The sequence below is a fragment of the Dama dama genome, chromosome 15, assembly GCF_033118175.1.
Source record: "Dama dama isolate Ldn47 chromosome 15, ASM3311817v1, whole genome shotgun sequence".
In the NCBI taxonomy this organism is placed as follows: Eukaryota; Metazoa; Chordata; class Mammalia; order Artiodactyla; family Cervidae; genus Dama; species Dama dama.
This window is the reverse complement of record NC_083695.1, coordinates 85,456,647-85,477,932: the sequence shown is the minus strand read 5'-3', so window position 1 is coordinate 85,477,932 and position 21,286 is coordinate 85,456,647. Positions and strand designations below refer to the sequence as shown.

Below are 21,286 nucleotides of genomic sequence, written 5' to 3'. Positions count from 1 at the left end.
GCGAGAGCAGGATGATATGAGAGAATGGCACTGAGACATGTAAATTATCATATGTGAAATGAATCGCCAGTCCAGGTTTGATGCATGAGACAGGGTGCTCAGGTCTGGTGCACTGGGATGACCCAGAGAGATGGGATTGGGAGGGAGGTGGGAGCGGGATTCAGGATGGGGAACACACGGATACCCATGGCAGATTCAAGTCAATGTATGGCAAAACCAATACAATATTGTAAAGTAAAATAAACAGATTAATTAATTAAAAAGAAAAACACCAGAGCTTTTGTAATACATTTAGAACCTCCAGCCTTAAGCCATCTTGGGGTCTTCCCAGGTGTCGCTACTGTAGGATACATGAGAGAGGTGGGTTCAATCTCTGGGTTTGGAAAACCCTTGGAGAAGGGCATAGAAACCCAGTCCAGTATTCTTGCCTGGAGAATCCCATGGACAGAGGGGTCTGGCAGGCTATACTCCATAGGGTTACACAGAGTCAGACACAACTGAAGCGACTTAGCACATTAGCCATCTTTTCAAGGTTATCTGTGTGATGATATACTATCTCCTCGATGGAGGACATTCCTACAGAGGTGATGTCTGAGTTGAAGTCAAAACTATTTCAGTAGGATAATTTGGACAGGGTCAGGGTGGGGAAAGTGAGAGGAGAGCAGTTGTTGGCAGAGTGAGCCATGTGCGAAAAGATCCCTATGACTGAGAAAACACATTTCAGGCCTCAGTTGAGACATCACTTCCTCAGGGATGCCTTCCATCCAGGAACCCCATCCCCACCAGTCACACCCCTCTGCTCTGTGCTTCACAATATCCCACATTTGTCTTCTTCAGAAGCTTAAGTTTAATGATAAAACTCTGATCAGGCAATTAATGTCTAGCTCTTGGATTTGACTCTATGCTCCTGGAAGCTTTGCATTTTGTTCACCCTGTAGCCCCCAGCATACAACAGGCACTCTATAAATATCTGTTAAATAATTATGTGCTGAATATTTTTGAATAGCCACTGAACAGGGGGATACAACAGTGAGCACAACAAACAGCCCCTGTCTTGGAGCTTATCCTCTAGAGAGGGAAGAAGAATACAAACAGAAAAGAAGAAAACAAAAAATTAATGTGTCATTACAACTGTGGTAAGATCTGACCATCATTCGGACTTCCTCCTGGACACTACAAGGAATAGAAGACAATGATTTTTCATGGAGCTTTACTTTTCCTTCATCTATTTAGCATATTACATGTTTCTTCGACTTTCTGTTCCTCATCCTAATAAATCCCAATCGATCAAAGCAGAGTCAGACACCTTCAGGCTGTCAAAGATAGACTCGCTAGACCCTGGCTGAAAGTCTACCTGCCTGCAAATGTCTGGGAGAAGAGACCTTCCAAACTGAAGAAAGGCCAGTGATTCTAAATAGTTTGTTTTCTAGGCACCAGGGTTAATAGAACAATTTGAGGGGCAGAGCTTGCTATAAAAGGAAGGGCCATTATCAGCAAAGGATTCTACAACCAAATAATACTTCTAAATTCTTTTCTACCACACATTTTTCTAAATGGGCACACAGCTTATAAAATATAACCTTCACTGATGCTACTAATATTTCACTTCTAAAAATATTGCTTTTATAATCCCCACCATGTCGTCTTTAGGCGACATGTTAGTATCATTAAAGTTTCAGTAAACATTAGTATTACTGGAGAAAACAGTCTAAGTTTAACATTTATTCAAAATTATACGCTCAGAACATAAGTGTTCTCTAGTGATGTTTTACCTTTAAAACTAAGGAAAAAATAATCATAATAGCCAGCATCTACTGAATGCCTACTATTATCAGAAGCCATGCTAAGCACTTAATGAGAGCTTTATTAACTTACCATAACCATATCTAGGTGGTGTCATCACCCAGCAACTGAGGCTTGGATGAATAACCTGATCCAAGGCAATCATGTGACCTCAAGGTTAGTCCAGTGCTGGGGCCAGTGCCTACCCAGTGATATTTGGGGAATGGCCTATTCCACTGTAAAATAAAAGGGCAGATGCAAAGGTGAGAATTCTCTTGGACACGCTTTTGTAGTGAGCATTCCAGAGGATGTTAGATTCCTATTATGGATTGAATTATGTCCCCTTAAAATTCATTATGTTAGAATCCTAACCCCCAGTGCTTCAGAATGTGAAACTGTTTTAAATACTGGAATCTTTAAAGTTGTAATTAAGTTAAATGAGGTCATTAGGGTGCGCTCTAATCCCTAATGACCAGTGTCCTTATAAGAGGAAATCTGGAGACAAACACAGACAAAATAATGTGAAGATGATGTGAAGACACAAGGAGAAGATAGCCATCTACAAGCCCACAAGAGAGGCCTCAGAAGAAACCAACCCCGATGACACCTTGATCTTAAGACTTTAAGCCTCCAGAACAACAAGAAAATAAATTTGTTTAAGCCCCCAAGTTTGAGGAACTTTGCTGCGGCAGCCTAGCAAACTAATGCCGTTCCGAAGTCACGACTGCTTGATGACAGTCACAGCTCACCCACGCCGCTTTTATACTGTCAATGACAACTGTTCAAGCACACTCCTGCTCCCATCTCACCAGGCAAGAACAAAAACTCGTGCATTAATATGGAGAGAATAAGTAGGAGGGAGACAGGAGGGAGAAAGAGTTTAAGCACAGACATTTTCTTCCCTTCATCCCCTACCCCCAGAAGGTAAGATGCTCCCGTGTGAAAGTGCACTTAGAGTGATTATTTCAGTTCTAATACAGATCAGGAGCACACTGCCCAGCGGGCAAGTTGATAGTGTGGTCAAAGCAAGAGCTTAGGTGGGACACAGGGTGGGGAGGAAATAAGACATGCCCAGGACAGAGGATGAAGAAAGAGAAGGCAGCAGGAGCAAGATGGATGCACAGAGCATGGGAGCCAGGGGTGGAGTGGTACCCAGGGTGCGGCTGCAGTTCTCTGGGTGAGGGAAAGAGCGGCAGGGGGCCCAGAAAAGAGATTTCCCTTTGTTTGTTCCCCTGTATCCTTTCTTAACAGACAAACCTTAGAAGTGATGCGGCAAGAGGGGGCAGGGCGGGGGGGGGGGGGGGGGGGCGCGGGGCGGGGAAGAGTACAGAGATTAGGAGCGTGAAAAACTTCCCCAGCCCCGTTTACTTCTTTTTAATATTTTCTTTATTATTTTCTCTAGTTGACTCTATTCCCTCACTTTTCCCTCTTTCAAAATGTCCTACATGACAGGTATCTACCAACTTCTTTTTGGTCCAAAGAAAAGCATGAGGTACAATGAGGGAAAGTGCATGTAAACAGGGGCTGACCACAAAAGACCATAGGAAATGCTCCCACCCTCCTAATGACCATAATTTCACTGCATCAAACTCGCCAACCAGTAGCATATTTGTACACTGCTTTAGGAAATGACTTTGAGTTTGTTTGCCAAGTTCAAACCCTCCTGCTTTGACTGACTGTCCTGCTTAGAGTAGTGGGCGTGTTCGAACTTTGTGACCAGGGGAGGCCCCTGACTCAGACTGAGCCAGAAAGGGCCTCCTCCCTCCCTAGAGTCTTAATTAGAGAACCAGTCAATCTCCAGAAGTTATAGGGTACATCAGATGCTGGTTGGCTTGGGGGCTAAGGTCGGTCTGAGTACCACATAAAGACAGAAATTTCATCCCACAAACACAGAGAAAGCCAAAAGAAGAGAAGAATGTATAAGAGATGTACAGAGAAAAGTGACGGTCAGAGACTATCTGCCACAAAGTGTAATCTCAGATCCTGAACAAATCAACTTTTTGGTTTTGTTCCCTTGAATTCTAATAAAAACTTGTTTGCATAAACTGATAGGTTTGTATTTGCAACCAAAAGAACTGATAAAATAGTGATAATTTACTAAGCACCTTTAGGTATATAACCACACGTGAGACCCACAATACCCTCAGGAAAAAAAGTGAGCAGTTATTTTTACTCCTGTTTTATAGTTTACTTCCCTGGTGGCTCAGACGGTAAAGCATCTGCCTACAATGCAGGAGACCCGGGTTCGATCCCTGGATTGGGAAGATCCTCTGGAGAAGGAAATGGAAACCCACTCCAGTACTCTTGCCTACCAGAGGAGCCTGGTAGGCTACAGTCCATTGGGGTCGCAAAGACTCACACACGACTGAGCGACTTCACTTTCACCTTATAGTTTACAAGGAAGTAGCAAAATCACTGCAGATGGTGATTGCAGCCATGAAATTAAAAGACGCTTACTCCTTGGAAAGAAAGTTATGACCAACCTAGACAGCATATTAAAAAGCAGAGACATTACTTTGCCAACAAAGATCTGTCTAGTCAAGGCTATGGTTTTTCCAGTGGTCATGTATGGATATGAGAGTTGGACTGTGAAGAAAGCTGAGCGCCAAAGAATTGATGCTTTTGAACTGTGGTGTTGGAGAAGACTCTTGAGAGTCCCTTGGACTGCAAGGAGATCCAACCAGTCCAACCTAAAGGAGATCAGTCCTGGGTGTTCATTGGAAGAACTGATGCTGAAGCTGAAACTCCAATACTTTGGCCACCTCATGCCAAGAACTGACTCATTGGAAAAGACCCTGATGCTGCGAAAGATTGAAGACAGGGGAGAAGGGGACAATAGAGGATGAGATGGCTGGATGGCATCACCAACTCGATGGACATAAGTCTGGGTAAACTCCGGGAGTTGGTGATGGACAGGGAGGCCTGGTGTGCTGTGATTCATGGGGTTGCAAAGAGTCGGACACGACTGAGCAACTGAACTGAACTGAGAGGGTCTGGGGCATTGGGGGCCCCAGTGAACTAAACTCCTGGGATGCAAACCCTTGCGAAGCCCCTTCCCATGTTGGTTCTGGGTTTGCCTGTGTGACCTCCTCTGACCAATGGGATATTAGCAACCTCTAATGCAAGCAGAGGTTCAATAAGCCCTTCTACACTGGAACTTGTCACCTCAGCACCCTGAAAGGATGTCCAGGTATCTAGGAGACCGAGAGGTCCCAAAAAGAGGCCTTGTGAGATGAGCTACATGGACAGAAATGCCACATGAAGGAAAACTAAGATGCCCCAGGCAAACCCCTAGCTGAGTGCTGCCTCTCAGATGACCCTGGCCAACAGACAAAAAGGGCAGAAGAGCCATGTATCAACCCACACGACTTGAGATACTATAAACTGTTACTGTTTTAAGGCTTCAAAACTTTTGTGGCAGTTTATTACACAGCAACAGATGAAACAGATGTTATGTAATTTCTCTCATATCTCAAAGCTCTAATAAATAAAGCTTGAGTTCAGGTCTCTTGACTCATGTCAGTGATTTATTCATTGTTTCAAGATGTAACTGAAATTGGAGAAAAATAACTCAAAAGTTTCATACACTTCACTTAAACAATAGAAAATGAATTTTAGCTCAGAACATTCAACTGTGAAATTATCCTGTCAGCATATAAATGAATTAAAAATATACGTATGTAAATGTGGACAGGTAGGAGAGTGTGACTAAAATACTTATTAGCATGTTACACAATGTCTAAATGCTTTTCTCCTTTGTATTGAAAGAATTTAAAACTACCAAAGACAGAATGTACAAGAACACTCACAGTGGTCTCATTTCTAATGGCAAAAAAAAAGGCCCAAAAAATAAAAATTACCCAATGATGGGAAAAAGGACAACTTATGATATAGTAATACAATAGTGAAGACAGGAACTAAAGTTTCATATATCAAAGTGGACAAATCTCAAAAGTATCCAGTTGTGTGGGTAGGGGCAACAGGTGAAAGAACACAAGTGGCTTAATAACATTTATACAAAATTTCCAAAATACAAAACTTAGCAACATATTATTTAGGGATATATATGTAACAAAAGCAATAATGAAAATCAATGGGCTAATAAGTACAATATTCAAAATCACAGGTTCTCTTGAAGGGAAAAGACACTTGGAGAAAGGCAGCGAGAGTTCCAAAGACATGGGTTTCATTTCTTAATCTACGTGGTAGATAAACGTGTTTAATTTACAACAAGTATACTGTGTATCGGTGACAAATAGCTCTTTGTGTCGATAAAATATTTAACAATTTTTTTAAATAAAAAAATTAGCAAAAGGAAATTAAGACTGTCTATGGCAGTTTGTGCTTTATATTCAGAAATCAACTTGGCTTCCAAATGCGCAATAATTTTACCTTAAAAGAATTTTTAAAAACATACAAAGGTGGCTACACTCCTGATTACACAGCAGTAATAGCAAAGCTTCCTATAGCTTTTAACTCACATTAAAATCGATAACAAAGGAAAAATATATATTTAAATTTCGTGCTTAAAATATTTCAGTTAGTCCTTTTCATGACTTTTTGGGACCTGCCTATATAACACCTATCTTTTAACAAAATTCCCTCTGAACTCAGGGCACAGGTGCCTGTCCTTCCAAAGGAGGGTCTGGTGAATGAACTAAACCTTCCATCAATTTGCCTTCCCTGGACAGGACTCCTAGAAGTACCACACTGTGTACTAACCGACCGTTTCTCTTCCCTAGCCAGAGTTGACTATATAAGGAATAGACAGCTGACCAAAGCCGATCAGTCCTGGTCTGGCACCTGCCTACCTCTCCAGCCTTATTCCCACTATCTTCTCCCTCAAAACCACTGAAGTTGGTGTATCTGTCAGAGCACCTAACACAATTAACAAAGAATTATACATTTATTTCAGTGATTAATCACTAATGTCTAGTCTTCCCTCTTAAACCGAAAGCTCCATGAGGGTGGGAATAGGTCAGTTTTTGCTCACTACTGTGTTTCACCAACTAACACAATTCCTGAGAGTAGGCATTTAATAAGTTGTTGGGTTTAACAGGAAGAAAGGATTTTAATATTATGCCTCCTTTCTCTAAAACTTTATAGGCATCCCTTGGAGATACTGTACATTCAGTTCCAGACTAGTGCAATGAAGCAAATACAGCAATAAAACAAGTCACACAAATTTTTTTGGTTTCCCAGTGCCTATGAAAGTTGTTTTCACCAAACTGTAGTCTACTAAGTGTGTAATGGATGTCTAAAAATGTACATACTTTAATTAAAAGTACTTCTTCACTGAACATATTGACTACCATGGAGAAAAGACAGGTTCTTCAGCAAGTGGTGTTGGAAAAGCTGGACAGCTCATGTAAATCAATGAAGTTAAAACACACCCTCACACTATACACAAAAGCAAACTCAAAATGGTTTAAGTATAAGACAACACCATAAAACTCCTTGAAGAGAACGAAGACAAAACATTCTCTGACATAAATCATACCACTGCTTTCTAAGGTCAGTCTCCCCAGGCAATAGACATAAAACCAAAAATAAACAAATGGGACTTAATCCAAACTTATAAGCTTTTGTACAACAAAGGAAGCCATAAACAAAATGAAAAGACAATCTACAGAATAGGAGAAAATATTTGCAAACCATGTCCCTGACAAGGGCTTAAATTCCAAAATACATAAACAGCTCATACAACTCAGTAACAAGAAAACAAACAACTCAATCAAAAATGGGCAAAAAATTACCTTAACATTTCTCCAGAGAAGGCATACAGATGGCCAGTCGGCACTTGAAGAGATGCTCAACAAGGCTAATTATTAGAGAAATGCAAATCAAAACAATGAGGTACCACCTCACACCAGTCAGAATGGCCATTATTAAAAAGTTTACAAATAATAAATGTTGGAGAGTGTGTGGAGAAAAGGAAACTTTCCAACACTGTTGGTGGGAATGTAAATTGGTGCAGCCACATAGAAAACAGTATGGAAGTTTCTTTAAAAACTAAAAATACAGTGGCCACATGATCCAGTAATCCCACCCCAGGGCACATATCCAGGGAAAACTATAATTTGAAAAGATACATAGCAATGTACCAAAGTTCATAGCAGCACTATTTATTTATAATAGCCAAGACATGGAAGCAACTAAATGCCCATCAACAGATGAATGGATAAAGACGACGTGGTATATAGGCAATAGAAAACTATTCAGCCTTAATGAAGAATGAAATAATGCCATTTGCAGCAACATGGATAGACCTAGAGATTATCGTAAGATAAATAAGCCAGAAAGAGAAAGACAAACACCATACGATATCACTTACCCATGGAATCTAAAATATAACACAAATGAACTTATTTATGAAATAGAGAAAGACTCATAGACTTAAAAAACAAACTCATGGTTACCAAAGGGAAGAGGAACAGGAGAGGGATGAACTAGGAGCTTGGGATTAGCAGGTACAAACTTCTATATATAAATATAAAATAGATAAGCAACAAGATCCTACTGTACTATACAAGGAACTATATTCAGTATCTTATATTAACCTATAATATAAAAGAACATGAAAGTGTGTGTGTGTGTGTGTGTATATATATATATATATATGCACAACTGAATCACTTTGCCGTATACCAGAAACTAACACTGTATATTAACTATCCTTCAATTAAATTGAAGCCTTCAATTAAATTGAGCCTTAAGTGAATCATAACAGTAACAAAAATCACTGATCACAAGTGATCAAAATATAAAGTTTGAAATATTTTAAGAATTACCTAAATGTGACACAGAAACATGAAATGACCAAATGCTATTGGAAAAATGGCACCAATGTATTTGTTGGACTCAGAACTGCCATAAACCTTCAATCTGTAAAAAAAAAAACACAACATCTGCAAAGGACAATAAAATGAGGGATGCCTGTATTTTTGTTTCCCTTATACAGATGAAGAGGGAAAGTTAAAATTTTACATAACCTCCTTCTCCTTCTGCCTCTATAACTCAGCTCACCCGCTGCAAAGTCTAGATCACGTAGATCACGTAGTTTCAGAAAGTGGGGACTTGCAATACTAGGAACTGGAGTTTATCTCACTCACCCTTGTCAGGCTCTTTGCAGTCGCCCAGCCCCTGCAAACCTGCTTAATCATGCCTGTCCAGGTCAGGCATCCCCCTTCCCCGTCTTGACCACTGTTTCTGCGTGCATGAAACCCCTTAGTTTAAACCAGCCTATTAACAGCTAGTGTTGCCCACTACAGTTTGTCTATAAAAACGCTGTAATCCCTTTGTTCGGGGCTCAGAACCTGGAGTGTTAACTCCTCTGGCCCGCTGGCGTAATAAACCTGAGTTCTCCAACTCCCCGAGTGTGGTGCTTGGTCTCTTGAGTACTGGTTTCTGCAACATGGAAATATACCCACTTTGGGTAGATCCAAAATTAAGGTAAAGGAATCAAAGCCATTACAGAATCTACATTTATCCTCAAAGAAGACAATGTCATAGAATGCCACATTAAATTTGACAAGCTTAAAGAGTTTACAGAAACATACCTGAATGAAGCTGAATTTTTCCAATAACACCTTCTACCAACCCCAAACAAATGGGATTCCAGGCAAGAAGCAGATCGGTAGCTGAAATAAAATAAGAAGCAGTCATGAGAAAATATTCATTGGAAAACATTAAAACAGTATCTTTATAGAGAACAAACTAGTGGTTACCAGTGGGGAGAGGGAAAGGAGAAGGGACAAGATAAAGATGAGGGAAGGGGAGGTACAAACTACTGGGTGTAAGATGGGCTCAAGGATGTATTATGTAACACAACACAAGGAATATAACCAATATTTCCTGATAACTGTAAATGGAAAGTAACCTTTAACACTGTATAAAAATAAAAAAATTTAAAAAGAAATGTCACAGAAAAGTCACAAGATGATTTAAAAAACAGTCTTTAGCAATGTATTAAAAAATGATCAGCAACCCCAAAGAGCAGGTATCAACACCCAGAACTGAATACAATACTAGCAAGCCATTGTAGAGAAGCATTAAATCCGAGGCCTGAGTAAGTCCTCTAACATAAGGACAGTTATGGGGAGATAACTGACATTCTAAAACTCTACTTGGATGGGAGGCAGTACTTTGGCGCCCTGCAGTGGAGGAAGGAGGCTGGTACAATATAAGAGGGCAAAGAGAGGAGTTATCCAAGGTCCTACTGCCAGAGCCAGTCTCAGATCCAAAGACAAGGCCTGAGAAACCCCCACAGAGATGTCCACTTACTGAATCACACTCTGGAAAATCTCCTTTCCCAAAGAAGCTAACCAAACAAAGAAATTCGGAAGGCGAGTTCTCTTTCACGTGACTTCTATGGCAGCAACAACAGGAGTCACTTCTGTTTACACTGAGTGCCTACTATGTGTCAGGCATCAGTCAGGGTTTCTCCCCTGAACCACAGAACCAGACAATGACTTGGATGACTGTATTCTCAATTCTCCCAAGGATGGCAGATCATTTGTACCATTCTAGACACACAGAGAAGCTAATTCATTACACACAATAGATGCCTGAGGACGTTAGGGCTGAATTCTGTTGTGGAACCCAGGCTACAAAAGGCTGTTATACCCATGGAGATAAAGGTAACGTTAGCGGTGGCTCAATAGCAGGAAAAGATTAGGAAGAATGAAAACAATATTTCTCTTAGCAGAAATTTTAAATTACATTTTAATTATTACCATTTAAATTCTATTTTAATGAAATGTATAATCAATCTGTAACTCATGTGGGTAATTACAGAAGACTTAATAGTCTCCAAATTCATTTAAGTTTTGACTATTGTATCTTGAACATCTTTGTTATTAATGATATATTCAGTGGGAGGCAAAAAAAAAGTTGACTTCTGTTTTTATTGCAAGAATTAAAGTAAAATAGAGAATTAATTTTTTAAAGGCTATTATACATACTATCATTTCTAATCCTGATAACTCTAGCAGTTAGGTATTAGGAGTCCCAAATTACAGATGAGGACATGGAGCCTTAGAAAAGCAAAGTGGCCATATCACACAATGGGCCAAGGACAGAGCTGCAATTCAAAGCCAGGTCTGCACCTCATGGCCTGTGCTCTTAACCGTCCAAATACAGTGCCTCCCTCAGAATCTATACATATATGAAACTAATCAATAAGATAATATTTACATTTTAAGTAACATGCATTCTTATTATAAAGTAATACACTATAAGATTGGAAAAAATACTTATATCACTTCCATCCTGTCACCCAGAGATATTATTTTGCTACATTTCACATCATATATCAGTGTGCATATCCAACTGCAATATTGTTAATACAGCACTATATGCTAACTTTTTCTTATAATATTTCATGAGTATTTTCTAACACCCTTAAAATTCTTCAAATTTATAACTTCACAGATGTCTAATTTTCCATTTAAGGAAGCACTTTCTCACTCTTGGGCATTTAAGTCATTTCCAGTTTTTCCCTATTATAATAAAAAATGCTGTGATAAATGATGAACATCATGCAAGTATTTTATTTGCTCACTAATTAATAGCTTTAGGACAAATTCTTAGGGATGAAATCAGTAGGTGAAAACTTAAAAAAAAATTAAAGCTTTCAATACTATCTACAAAGGTTAAAGACCAAGTTAGATTTCTGCCAGAAGCATATGAAAATGCTTCTTACGTTTGCCATCATTTAGAATTTCTTTGTAAATTTTGCTATTTTGATGGCATCCATTGCCTAAATGATGTTTCTTTTCATTGCTGGTAAGATTAAACATTTAATTATAAAACTGGCTGCTTATGGTTCTTCTTCTATGATTTCCTTATTCAGATTGTCTAAGAATTTTTTTTTATGTTCTTTATGGATTTATGAGTTTTTATATTAAGGACACCAACTCTGACATGTTTGTAAATACTTTCAATTTTAAATTTTTATACAAATCATTTTCATTATCCATCCTTTTTTCACTTATTATATTATCAATTTGTTCCTTAGTGGTAGTAGTGTCAGTCGCTCAGTTGTGTCTGACTCTTTGCAACCCCATGGACTGTGGCCTGCTGGGCTCCTCTGTCCGTGGGATTCTCCAGGCAAAAATACTGGAGTGGGTTGCCATTTCCTTCTCCAGAGGATCTTCCCGACCCAGGGATCGAACCCAAGTCTCCTGCATTGCAGACAGATTCTTTACCATCTGAGCTACAGGGAAGATCACTAAGTTGTTCCTTACCTGTTATCTATAATTTATTAATTTTCCCTCTTTGTTATTTTATAAAAATCTAACCCTAACTCTGGAATTCATGTTGGTGTATAAACTAGAAGGATCCTGATTTCTTTTCAAATAACCAGAATCCCTGTCAGGCAGGCCACATCTCAACCTCTGCCAACACTGATGCCCCTGCTAAGGAAAGAGCTCCAGCTACTCATAATCTCACCCTGACCCCAGATGAACAAGCACAGTTGGAAGGATTCTATCCCTCAGATATCAAATGAGCTCGAGGAATATGGAGGAGGATGAGAAGTCAGAGCTAAAGCAGTCATGGACGGTTACACAGAGGAAGTGGAACTTCAAGCATAAGGAAATCAGAAAGAATGATGTGGCAGAAAGAAAGTACAAGGTTTGTTTTGGAATCCATCCCTTCACTGGGGAAATACTTATCAGGTACATTTCAGGAACCAGGCACTGAGAAGATATAAAAATAAAGGAGCAAATATAGATCAGAAAACCAAGGAGTACGGTAGGTATGGTAGAGATCTTCATTGGGAAGACTGGAAAAAGTACACTGAGGCCAATAAGGAGAGACTTGAATAAAAGACTAATTAAGGAACCTTACTTCCTGGAGGCCTTGGCAGGCAAATAATAACAAAAGTAAAACAAGGCTGCAGCCAGGGATTAGCTGACAGCATTGAAAGGAGGTGGAGACTACAAACAGGGAAAGGAGCTAGATGGTTATTTACTTATTACAAGAGTGTTGGCTTGAAAGGATATGGTAGTTGGGGAGCAGGGTGGGCAGTAGGTGAAGAAAGTACAGAGGAGATTAACATGAAACACCTTAAAGGAAGCTACACAAAGGACAGGAAGAGGGTAAACTTACAAATGACAGTGAAACAGCTATCCTCTTTAGAGAGGGATAAGATGAGGACAGAGATGAGTAAGAAAGAGCAAGGCACAAAAAGCAGGGTATATAGTAGCTGGGAGAAAAGGTGGGTGAAAACCTCTTAACTCAATAATACCCTTTTGCACCTATGGTATTTTGAACCGTTTGACTATATCAGCCATTGAAGAACATTAAAATTTCACTTAAAAAAAAACAAAAAAACTATATTTTGTGGTCTAACTGACTAAAAATAACAATCACTGATAATCTTTGAGATCCAAAGAGAGAACCAGTTAAGTTCATTAAGACTGAGTTCATGATGGGATGGTCAAGGGGAAATGTCTAGGTATAAGAACCAGAGGAGATATTAAAGGAGGAAAAGAAAACAAAAGAAAATGAAATCAAAAGTACAGGTATAAGCGTTAACCCGGTGGCGGGGGGTGGGGGGGGGGGGATATTACTTTTTACTAAGTCTGGAAGAAAAGATGAAAAGGCTAAATATAGAAATGGAGCTGAGAAGCAGATGCATGTATCGAATGGCCTTGACTCAGTAAAAATAGGAGTCAAAGTCATCTTTTCTACCGCAGGGGGAAGGACAGGCAGAACAAGAGGAGCACCAGATGCTAGGCGTGGTGAGGAGAATCCAGAAAGTCAGTTTGTAAACGTTCTGTGTGTACTTGAAAAGCATGTATATTTGCTTAGTGTTTTCAAAAAAAAGGGCATCGATTCAATCCATTAGTGGGTCATTTTATCAGTTTTGTACAAAGAGATCAGCACTAACAGCAATGAAACAGAAAACAGGAAAACTGCACCACGTAGAAACATTTCACAAAACTTTTGTTTCTGGTACATACATACATATGTGTCTGCTCAGGTCAGAATTTTAAAAGTATTTCTTACTTCAAACATGAATACACTATTAAACTCTGGGGTAAGGGCTCATTGTCAACTTTGTCATTTTATTCAACTGCTCTATGTACTTGTTAATTATTTGACTGCTTAGCCTAGTATTGACAGTTTGAGAAGGTGTTTTGTTTTGTTTTTTTAAATCTCATGCTTATGTATTCCCCCGTCCCGTTTTTCCTCTGTAATTTTTGCGTTATATGTTTTGAAACTAGGTTGTCAGGCACATACAGATTCAGAATTATCATATCTTCCTAGTGAACTGCTCTGTTCATCAGGATGTAATAACTGCCTTTATTTCAAATAATGCTCTTTTGCCCTAAAGTCTAGTTTGTCTAACTAAGATCAATATTGTAAAAGAAATATATCAGGCATTAAAAAAAATAGGTACATACAACACAAAACACTGTTAACCCAATCATATTACTTCTCCTACATCCCACAGCCTGAGAAACAAGTCCAAATTCCTTGGAAAAGCTTGCAAGGCTGTGCATGGGTTGCTCCTGTCTACCCTCTTCCTGCCTCCCCACCCCCAGCATCCTTCATCTTCCAGAAGTGTCCGAGGGCTGGGCCTGGAATGCTGTTCCCCACCCACTTCAGCCTGCTTTTCATTCCTGACTCAGAACAAGGGTCACCGGTGTTCCCTGACACATTCCCCATTCCACCCACCCAGCAGAGCTGATCAGGCTCTCTTTTGTGAGCCCCCTGGACCATGCTCATATACCCATCTTGACTTATCATTTTGGTTTAATGCACCTAATTACTGATTTGCCTGTCTCTCTGACTGAACAGGAAGCTCATCGAGAACAGAAAATTCATTGAGACCTGGTCTCATTCAGCTTTATGTCCCAAGTGCATGATACATACACCACAGGCTTCAAAATGCTGAACGGACAACTGAACATATGACTCAGAATGAAAAAGTAGGTTGGAGTCAGATAATTTGCATTGAATCACTTTAGAAGGGTTCAGTATCTGAAGTGGCAAAGTGAAAGTCATCTGCAGTATTTCAAACAAACATAATCATGGCTGGCAGAGGTTAAAGTGTCCGATACTAACTACCCATATTGTGAAAACCGAAACCCCCTTTCTCACTCTCACTCCAGTGCTCTATCATACCTCTAATACCATAAGCTTCCCTACCAGGTGTAATTACTCAGATATGACACTCTCATTTTAAAATTATATGGAGTCTTCCAGCTCACCAACATCATTCCAGCTGCACAAGCCAGAACCTGGGAGACATTCAAAATGCTTTTCTTCCTCACCAAGTCCTGTTGACTCCACCTCCTCATATCTGATGTTTCACTTCTCTCCAGCCCCACTGCTGCTGTCCTTGTTGAGGACCGAGACCTCCAACATCTGGGTCATGAGAAAAGCCCTGGGGAGCCTCACAGCCAGCAGATTGTTTAATACATAACAGGCACTCACATATTTACTGAATGCAATGAAGACTCTAAAATGGTTTGGTACGGTAAGGCCCTAAGGTAAAAGGCAGGAAGCTGTAAGAATAAGGCTGAAAAACCAAACAGGGACCAACTCAGGAGCAGTAAATTCAGGAGCCATTTCCTCCAGAGAGGGCAGATTTGCATGTGAGATTAAACTTTAGGGCCACTATGTAGAGAGTGGACCCAAAGGGGCAATCCTAAAGCTGGAGATCCAGACGACAGGAGTGTGCACAAGGGCAGCCTGCTGCCAAGTCTGGAAATGAAAGGCTGGACAAAGTCAAGAGATTCTACATGATGAGGGCACAACCTGCATTCCATGTCCCGAGAGAAAAGTCCTACTAGCTCTACTGCAGTCTCGGAACCCCTTTCAATTTTAGGTTCCTCTTTCATAAGCAGGAATCCATCTAACTTACAGGACTTTCATGAGGATTAAATGAAAGAATTATGTGAAAGTACCCAGCACAATGTCTGGCACATAAATGTTCAATAACTTTTACCTCAAGTTGGGAAATGTATATGCATTTAAAATTCCAGGTCCCTACCACTCAATCAATCTTTCCATAGATTTTTATATCAAGGGTCTACATGTGGCTTTTTTTTTTAAAGGAAAGGATATTTTTTAAAAAAACTTCAATAATTTTTTTGCATTAAAATTTATGGTAAGGCCATAATCCATAAAGGCTTTCTGAGAGTAATAAAGGTTTTATGAAATATCTCAATGCTTATATATGCCCCCAAAATTCTGTTTCTTCAGAATGTGAAACAGATACAGGGCTCTGATGCAGCTCAAAATTAGGCATGCAGTCTCAGTCCTAGCAACCCAATTCAGGTCCAAATGGCAAATCAAGCATGACTGCCAGCTTCCTCCCCTCCCCAAAGTCCCTTACACTGGAGAGGAAAAATCGAGAAGAGGGAGAGTCTAAACAAAGGTTGAAACATTGCTTGGGAAAAAGACACAGACATCAGTTCAGTCGCTCAGTTGTGTCCAACTCTTTGCGACCCCATGACTGTAGCATGCCAGACTCCATCACCAACTTCCAGAGTTTACTCAAACTCATGTCCATTGAGTCAGTGATGCCATCCAATCATCTCATCCTCTGTCGTCCCCTTCTCCTCCCACCTTCAATCTTTCCCAGCATCAGGGTATTTTCTGATGAGTTGGTTCTTCGAATCAGGTTGCCAAAGTACTGGAGTTTCAGCTTCAGCATCAGTCCTTCCAATGAATATTGAGGACCGATCTTTAGGATGGACTGCTTGGATCTCCTTGCTGTCCAAGGGACTCTCAAGAGTCTTTTCCAACACCACAGTTCAAAAGTATCAATTATTTGGTGCTCAGCTTTCTTTATAGTCCAACTCTCACATCCATACGTGAATGCTGGAAAAACCATAGCTTTGACTAGACAGACCTTTGTTGGCAAAGTAATATCTCTGCTTTTTAATATGCGACAGACATCAGTAGACTTCAGTTACATATGTGAAAATAACTACTGGTCTGAAGTTCTGAGAAACAACACAAGAATGAAAAACAGGATGGGTAACTTTTAATCAGCAACAGAAAGACATCTGAAAAAATTCACACCATCCAAAAAACAAAAAATAAATAAATAAATAAAACAAAATTCATACTACCCAGTGGAACACAGCAAAAGGTGATAGAACAAAAAAAAAAAAAAAGACTGAGAAAAAGCACGATAAATGGAAAAGATGAATAAAAGACAGCATTGTTGTTATTAATTATAATAAATGTAAAATTTCAACTTACCAATTAAAAGATTCCTAAGTCTCAAAAAGAAGACTATCAAGTCTCAATTTTTCTATCAATTTAATTCTAGTCTATTTTGTTTACAGAATATACTTTTCAAAAGAAGGGTTAGGAAGCAATACATTTGTTGCAGCAGATCAATTACACAGCTGTTGTTTGTGGAAGGATGGGATATATGCCTGCAGCCTAGCACAGGGTTTGACGCACAACAAGGACTCATTCAACAGTTACTGAACCAGATAAATAGGTGAATAGAAACAAGCATGAAAGAGTGAACTGGAAATCTTCTCCCACCAATTGCTTATTCTCTTTGACTTTTAATAAGACTAACATCTTAAGTTTTTACTGTTTTAAAAGACAGTCCCTCAACATTGTTCTTGATTAGAGAAACGCAAATCAAAACTACAATGAGGTATCATCTCACACTGGTCAGAATGGCCATCACCAAAAAATCTACAATCAACAAACACTGGAGAGGATGTGGAGAAAAGGGGACCCTCTGCACTATGGGTGGGAATGCAAATTGATACAGTCACTATGGAGAACAGAATGGATATTCCTTAACAAACTAAGTATAAAACTACCATATGACCCAGCAATCCCACTACTGAGAATATACCCTGAAAAAAACCACAATTCTAAAATATACGTGTACCCCAATGTTCATTTCGGAAGGATTTACAATAGCCAGGACATGGAAGCAACCTATATGTCCATCGACAGATGAATGGATAAAGCAGTTATGGTACATACATACAAAGGAATATCACTAAGCCATAAAAGGAATGAATTTGAGTCAGTTAAACTGAGATTGATGAACCTAAACCCGTTATACAGAGTAAAATAAGTCAGAAAGAGAGAAAATAAATATATAAGGAATCTAGAAAAATGTTACTGGTGAACCTATTTGCAGGGCAGAAATACAGACGCGGATATAGAGAACAGATTTGTGAACACAGTAGCAGAAGGAAAAGATGGAACAAATGAAGAGAGTACCACTGAAATATATACATTATCATGTGTAAAACAGAAAGCCAGTGGGAAGATTCTCTGCGACAACAAAGGGTGAGATGGGGGAGTGGGAGGGAGGCTCAAGCTGTACTTATAGCTGCTTCCCACTGCTGTACAAGAGAAATCAATACAACATCGTAAAGCAATTATCCTCCAATTAAAAATAAATATTAAAAAACAAGAAAAGTCCCAAAACACAAGTCTCTAGCTGCTAGGTGGGCACTCTTAATAATAAAAGAATTTCTCTTTCAATAAATATAATAAATGATGAACATGTGATTTCTCACAATGAAAGACAACTAAAATTTGGGAAACTTTAAATTATGTTAAAATCTCTAAGAAGTGCTCATAGTTTCTCACGCCAATAAAGAGACAAGAGACAAGCCAGTGGAGGAAGGCCTGAAGCAGGCTACATAACTGGCACAAGAAGGGAGGCTGAGTGTGTCTCTTTGAGCTGCCATGACTTTACGCCTGGTACAGTGTCTGACACACAGACACTTCAAAATGTGTGTAGTTTTTAATCTGCTACTAAGGAAATAAAAATAAAAGCACTAGCAGAGTGTTCACATAGAGACCAGTATAAACCATATTGGTCTAAGCATATGCAGTACTTCAATTCAGTTGCATCCAACTCTTTTTGACCCCATGGACTGCATGTAGTAATTTAGATATGCTTATTAATGGACACCCTGTCACCATTATTAATGGTTACTCCGGAGGCAGAAGACATGGGAATGGCAGGGAAAATGGCCAGTGGGCTTGTCCTTCCACAAAGAACAGCCAGGTAATTGATCTGCTCCAACAAATGTACTGCCTTCTAATCCTTCCTTCAAAAGGCATATTCCAACATGGCACGCAATTTCAAAAGAGAAACATTTGAAGTTTGCAAAAAGGTTTTAAATTTTAGGATTATCAAAATTATCTAGCAAAGAGCAGAGTTGCTTACAAATTACAAAAGCATAGGGTTTGAGAAATAACACCAAATTTTAATTAGTGAAATCATTAAAGGAACATACACCCAAAGACATAAGTATCATCATAAGCTCAATTGTCTGAACCATTAGGTCAACATTTCCACTTTTATTTCAGATCCCGTTTGGCAGCACATGGCTTCTATTTTCATATGCCATCCTCTTCCTGGTATACAGAAAACAAGTGGTTAAGTACTGTGTGCTTGCAGAGAGCATGAGTCACTCATTCCAAGAGCCATAACTGATGTCGCTCCCCGAGCCCAAGAACAACCCTGGGTTTTGCGCAGCTGCTGAAGTTTACAGGCAGTTTCTCTTGTGTCAAAAAAAAAAAACAGGTCCAAGGTATGCATATATAATCTGACCCAAGTTTCATTTCCTGCTAAAGACAAACAGTATTATTGCCCTGAAAAGGCAATTACCAACACCAAAATCAAACGGATGAGGGAAAGGGTTCTACGATGAGGAACTAGAAGTTCTAGTAGTTAGCTCATCCATACTTGAATTCTCAAAATTTAATTAGGCCAGAAGAAAAGGTTAAGGAATAATTTGATTCAGCTGCCTTCTTATAAATGCAAAATTTGATATACATTTCTCTCAACTCTAACAGTAATTATTTTCCAGCATTCAGCAAGCTAAAGAGCTAATCCAATTTAGAAGTTCTAGCAGCTGCTGCTTTCCCAGTGTGAACTCCAGCTCAATGGCCCTGGATCCTGGCTATCATTGTCATCATCTGGGAGCTTTATAAATACTGATACCTGGGCCCCACACCTGGAGAGTCTGACTCTGTTGGTCAGGGTGGGGCCCAGGCATAGGTATTTTGTAAATTTCTTCCAATTGATTCTAAGGTAAGCCAGGTTGAGAATTACAGGTCAAACTGATTATAGGCTATTAGTTGGACTCTGCATTAGTAGCTTAGTTTTATCCTACCAGTCTGATTTAAAGATGATGCCTGTCCATGTACAGCTTTGAATTATTTTCATAAAATTAAGTACCATAAACTGCAGAAAGTGCTCATAATACAGTGAACTGGCAAAGGCTGGTTAAGCTAGTATAAAAAAAATACATTTAAAAAGATAACCCTAAGGGAAAAATAGAAAAGCAAAAAAAAAAACCTCAAAACAGTTAAAAGATGAGATGCATACCTAGAAAAGGGATCCTAAGAATTTCTAAACTTCTCCATTAAAACAGGGATTTAATAATTACAGTGCAGCAACAGGGCTACAAAGTTTTGATCATATTTGGAAGTGTTTTTTTGGGCAGAAGTTCTAAACAGACACATCTCCAAAGAAGACATACAGATGACCAACAGACATGTGAATAGATCCTTAACATCACTAATTATCAGAGAACTACAAATCAAAACTACAAGAAGGTATACCACCTCACACAGGTCAGAATGGCCATCATTAAAAAGTCTACAAATAACAAATGTTGGAGAGGGTGTGGAGAAAAGAGAACCCTCTTACACTGTTGATTGAAATGTAAACTGGAGCAACTATTACAGAAAACAACATGGAGGTTCCTCAAAAAACTAAAACTAAAGTTGCTATATGATCCAGTAAGCCACTCCTGGGCCTATATCCTGACACAACTATAATCCGAAGGGCAGCAGCACTATTTACAATACCCAAGACATGGAAACAAACTAAACGCCCATTAACAGATGAATGGTTAAAAAAACGATGTGGTATATATTTAAATACCACGGACTACGACATGGATGGACTTAGAGATTATCATACTAAGCAATATCAGTCAGAAAGAGAAAGATAACACAAATACCATATGACATCACTTATATGTGGAATCTAAAATACAACACAAATAAACAAATCTATGAAACAGAAATAGACTCCAACACAGAGAAAAGACTTGTGGTTGCCAGAGGAGGGGTGGAAAAAGGAAGCACTGGGGGTTTGGAATTAGCAAATATAAACTAATATATGCATGCATGCGGTTGTGCTAAGTCACTTCAGTCATGTCTGACTCTGTGCGACCCTATGGACTGTAGCCTGCCAGGCTCCTCTGTCCATGGGATTCTCCAGGCAATACTGGAGAATACTGGAGAGTTTCCATGCCCTCTTCCAGGGGATCTTCTCAACCCCACATCAAACTAGGATATACATAAGATGGATAAACATCAAAGTCCTACTGTATAGCACAGGAATCACATTCAATATCCTGTGATAAACTATAATGGAAAAGAATATAAAAAAGAATATATATGTATAACTGAGTCACTTTGCTACACCGTAGAAATTAACATAACATTGTAAATCAACTATACTTCAATA

The 21,286-nt window shown here is 39.3% G+C and overlaps 1 protein-coding gene across 5 annotated transcripts in view; it reads right to left on the bottom strand.

The window, feature by feature from the left end:
- The window catches only part of INPP5F (inositol polyphosphate-5-phosphatase F), an 88,338-nt gene that overhangs the window by 56,295 nt on the left and 10,757 nt on the right, over positions 1–21,286 (bottom strand). For 4 of the 5 annotated variants that reach the window (XR_009696158.1, XM_061162780.1, XM_061162779.1 and 1 more), the window contains exon 2: positions 9,342–9,422. Coding sequence is in view for 4 of the 5 variants with exons in the window: in XM_061162780.1 (XP_061018763.1) it covers positions 9,342–9,422 (81 nt within the window). In the remaining variant the exon portion in view is untranslated. Of the gene's footprint in view, positions 1–1,875; positions 2,019–9,341; positions 9,423–21,286 lie in introns of those variants that run through there. The other variant, XM_061162778.1, reaches the window with a different exon arrangement.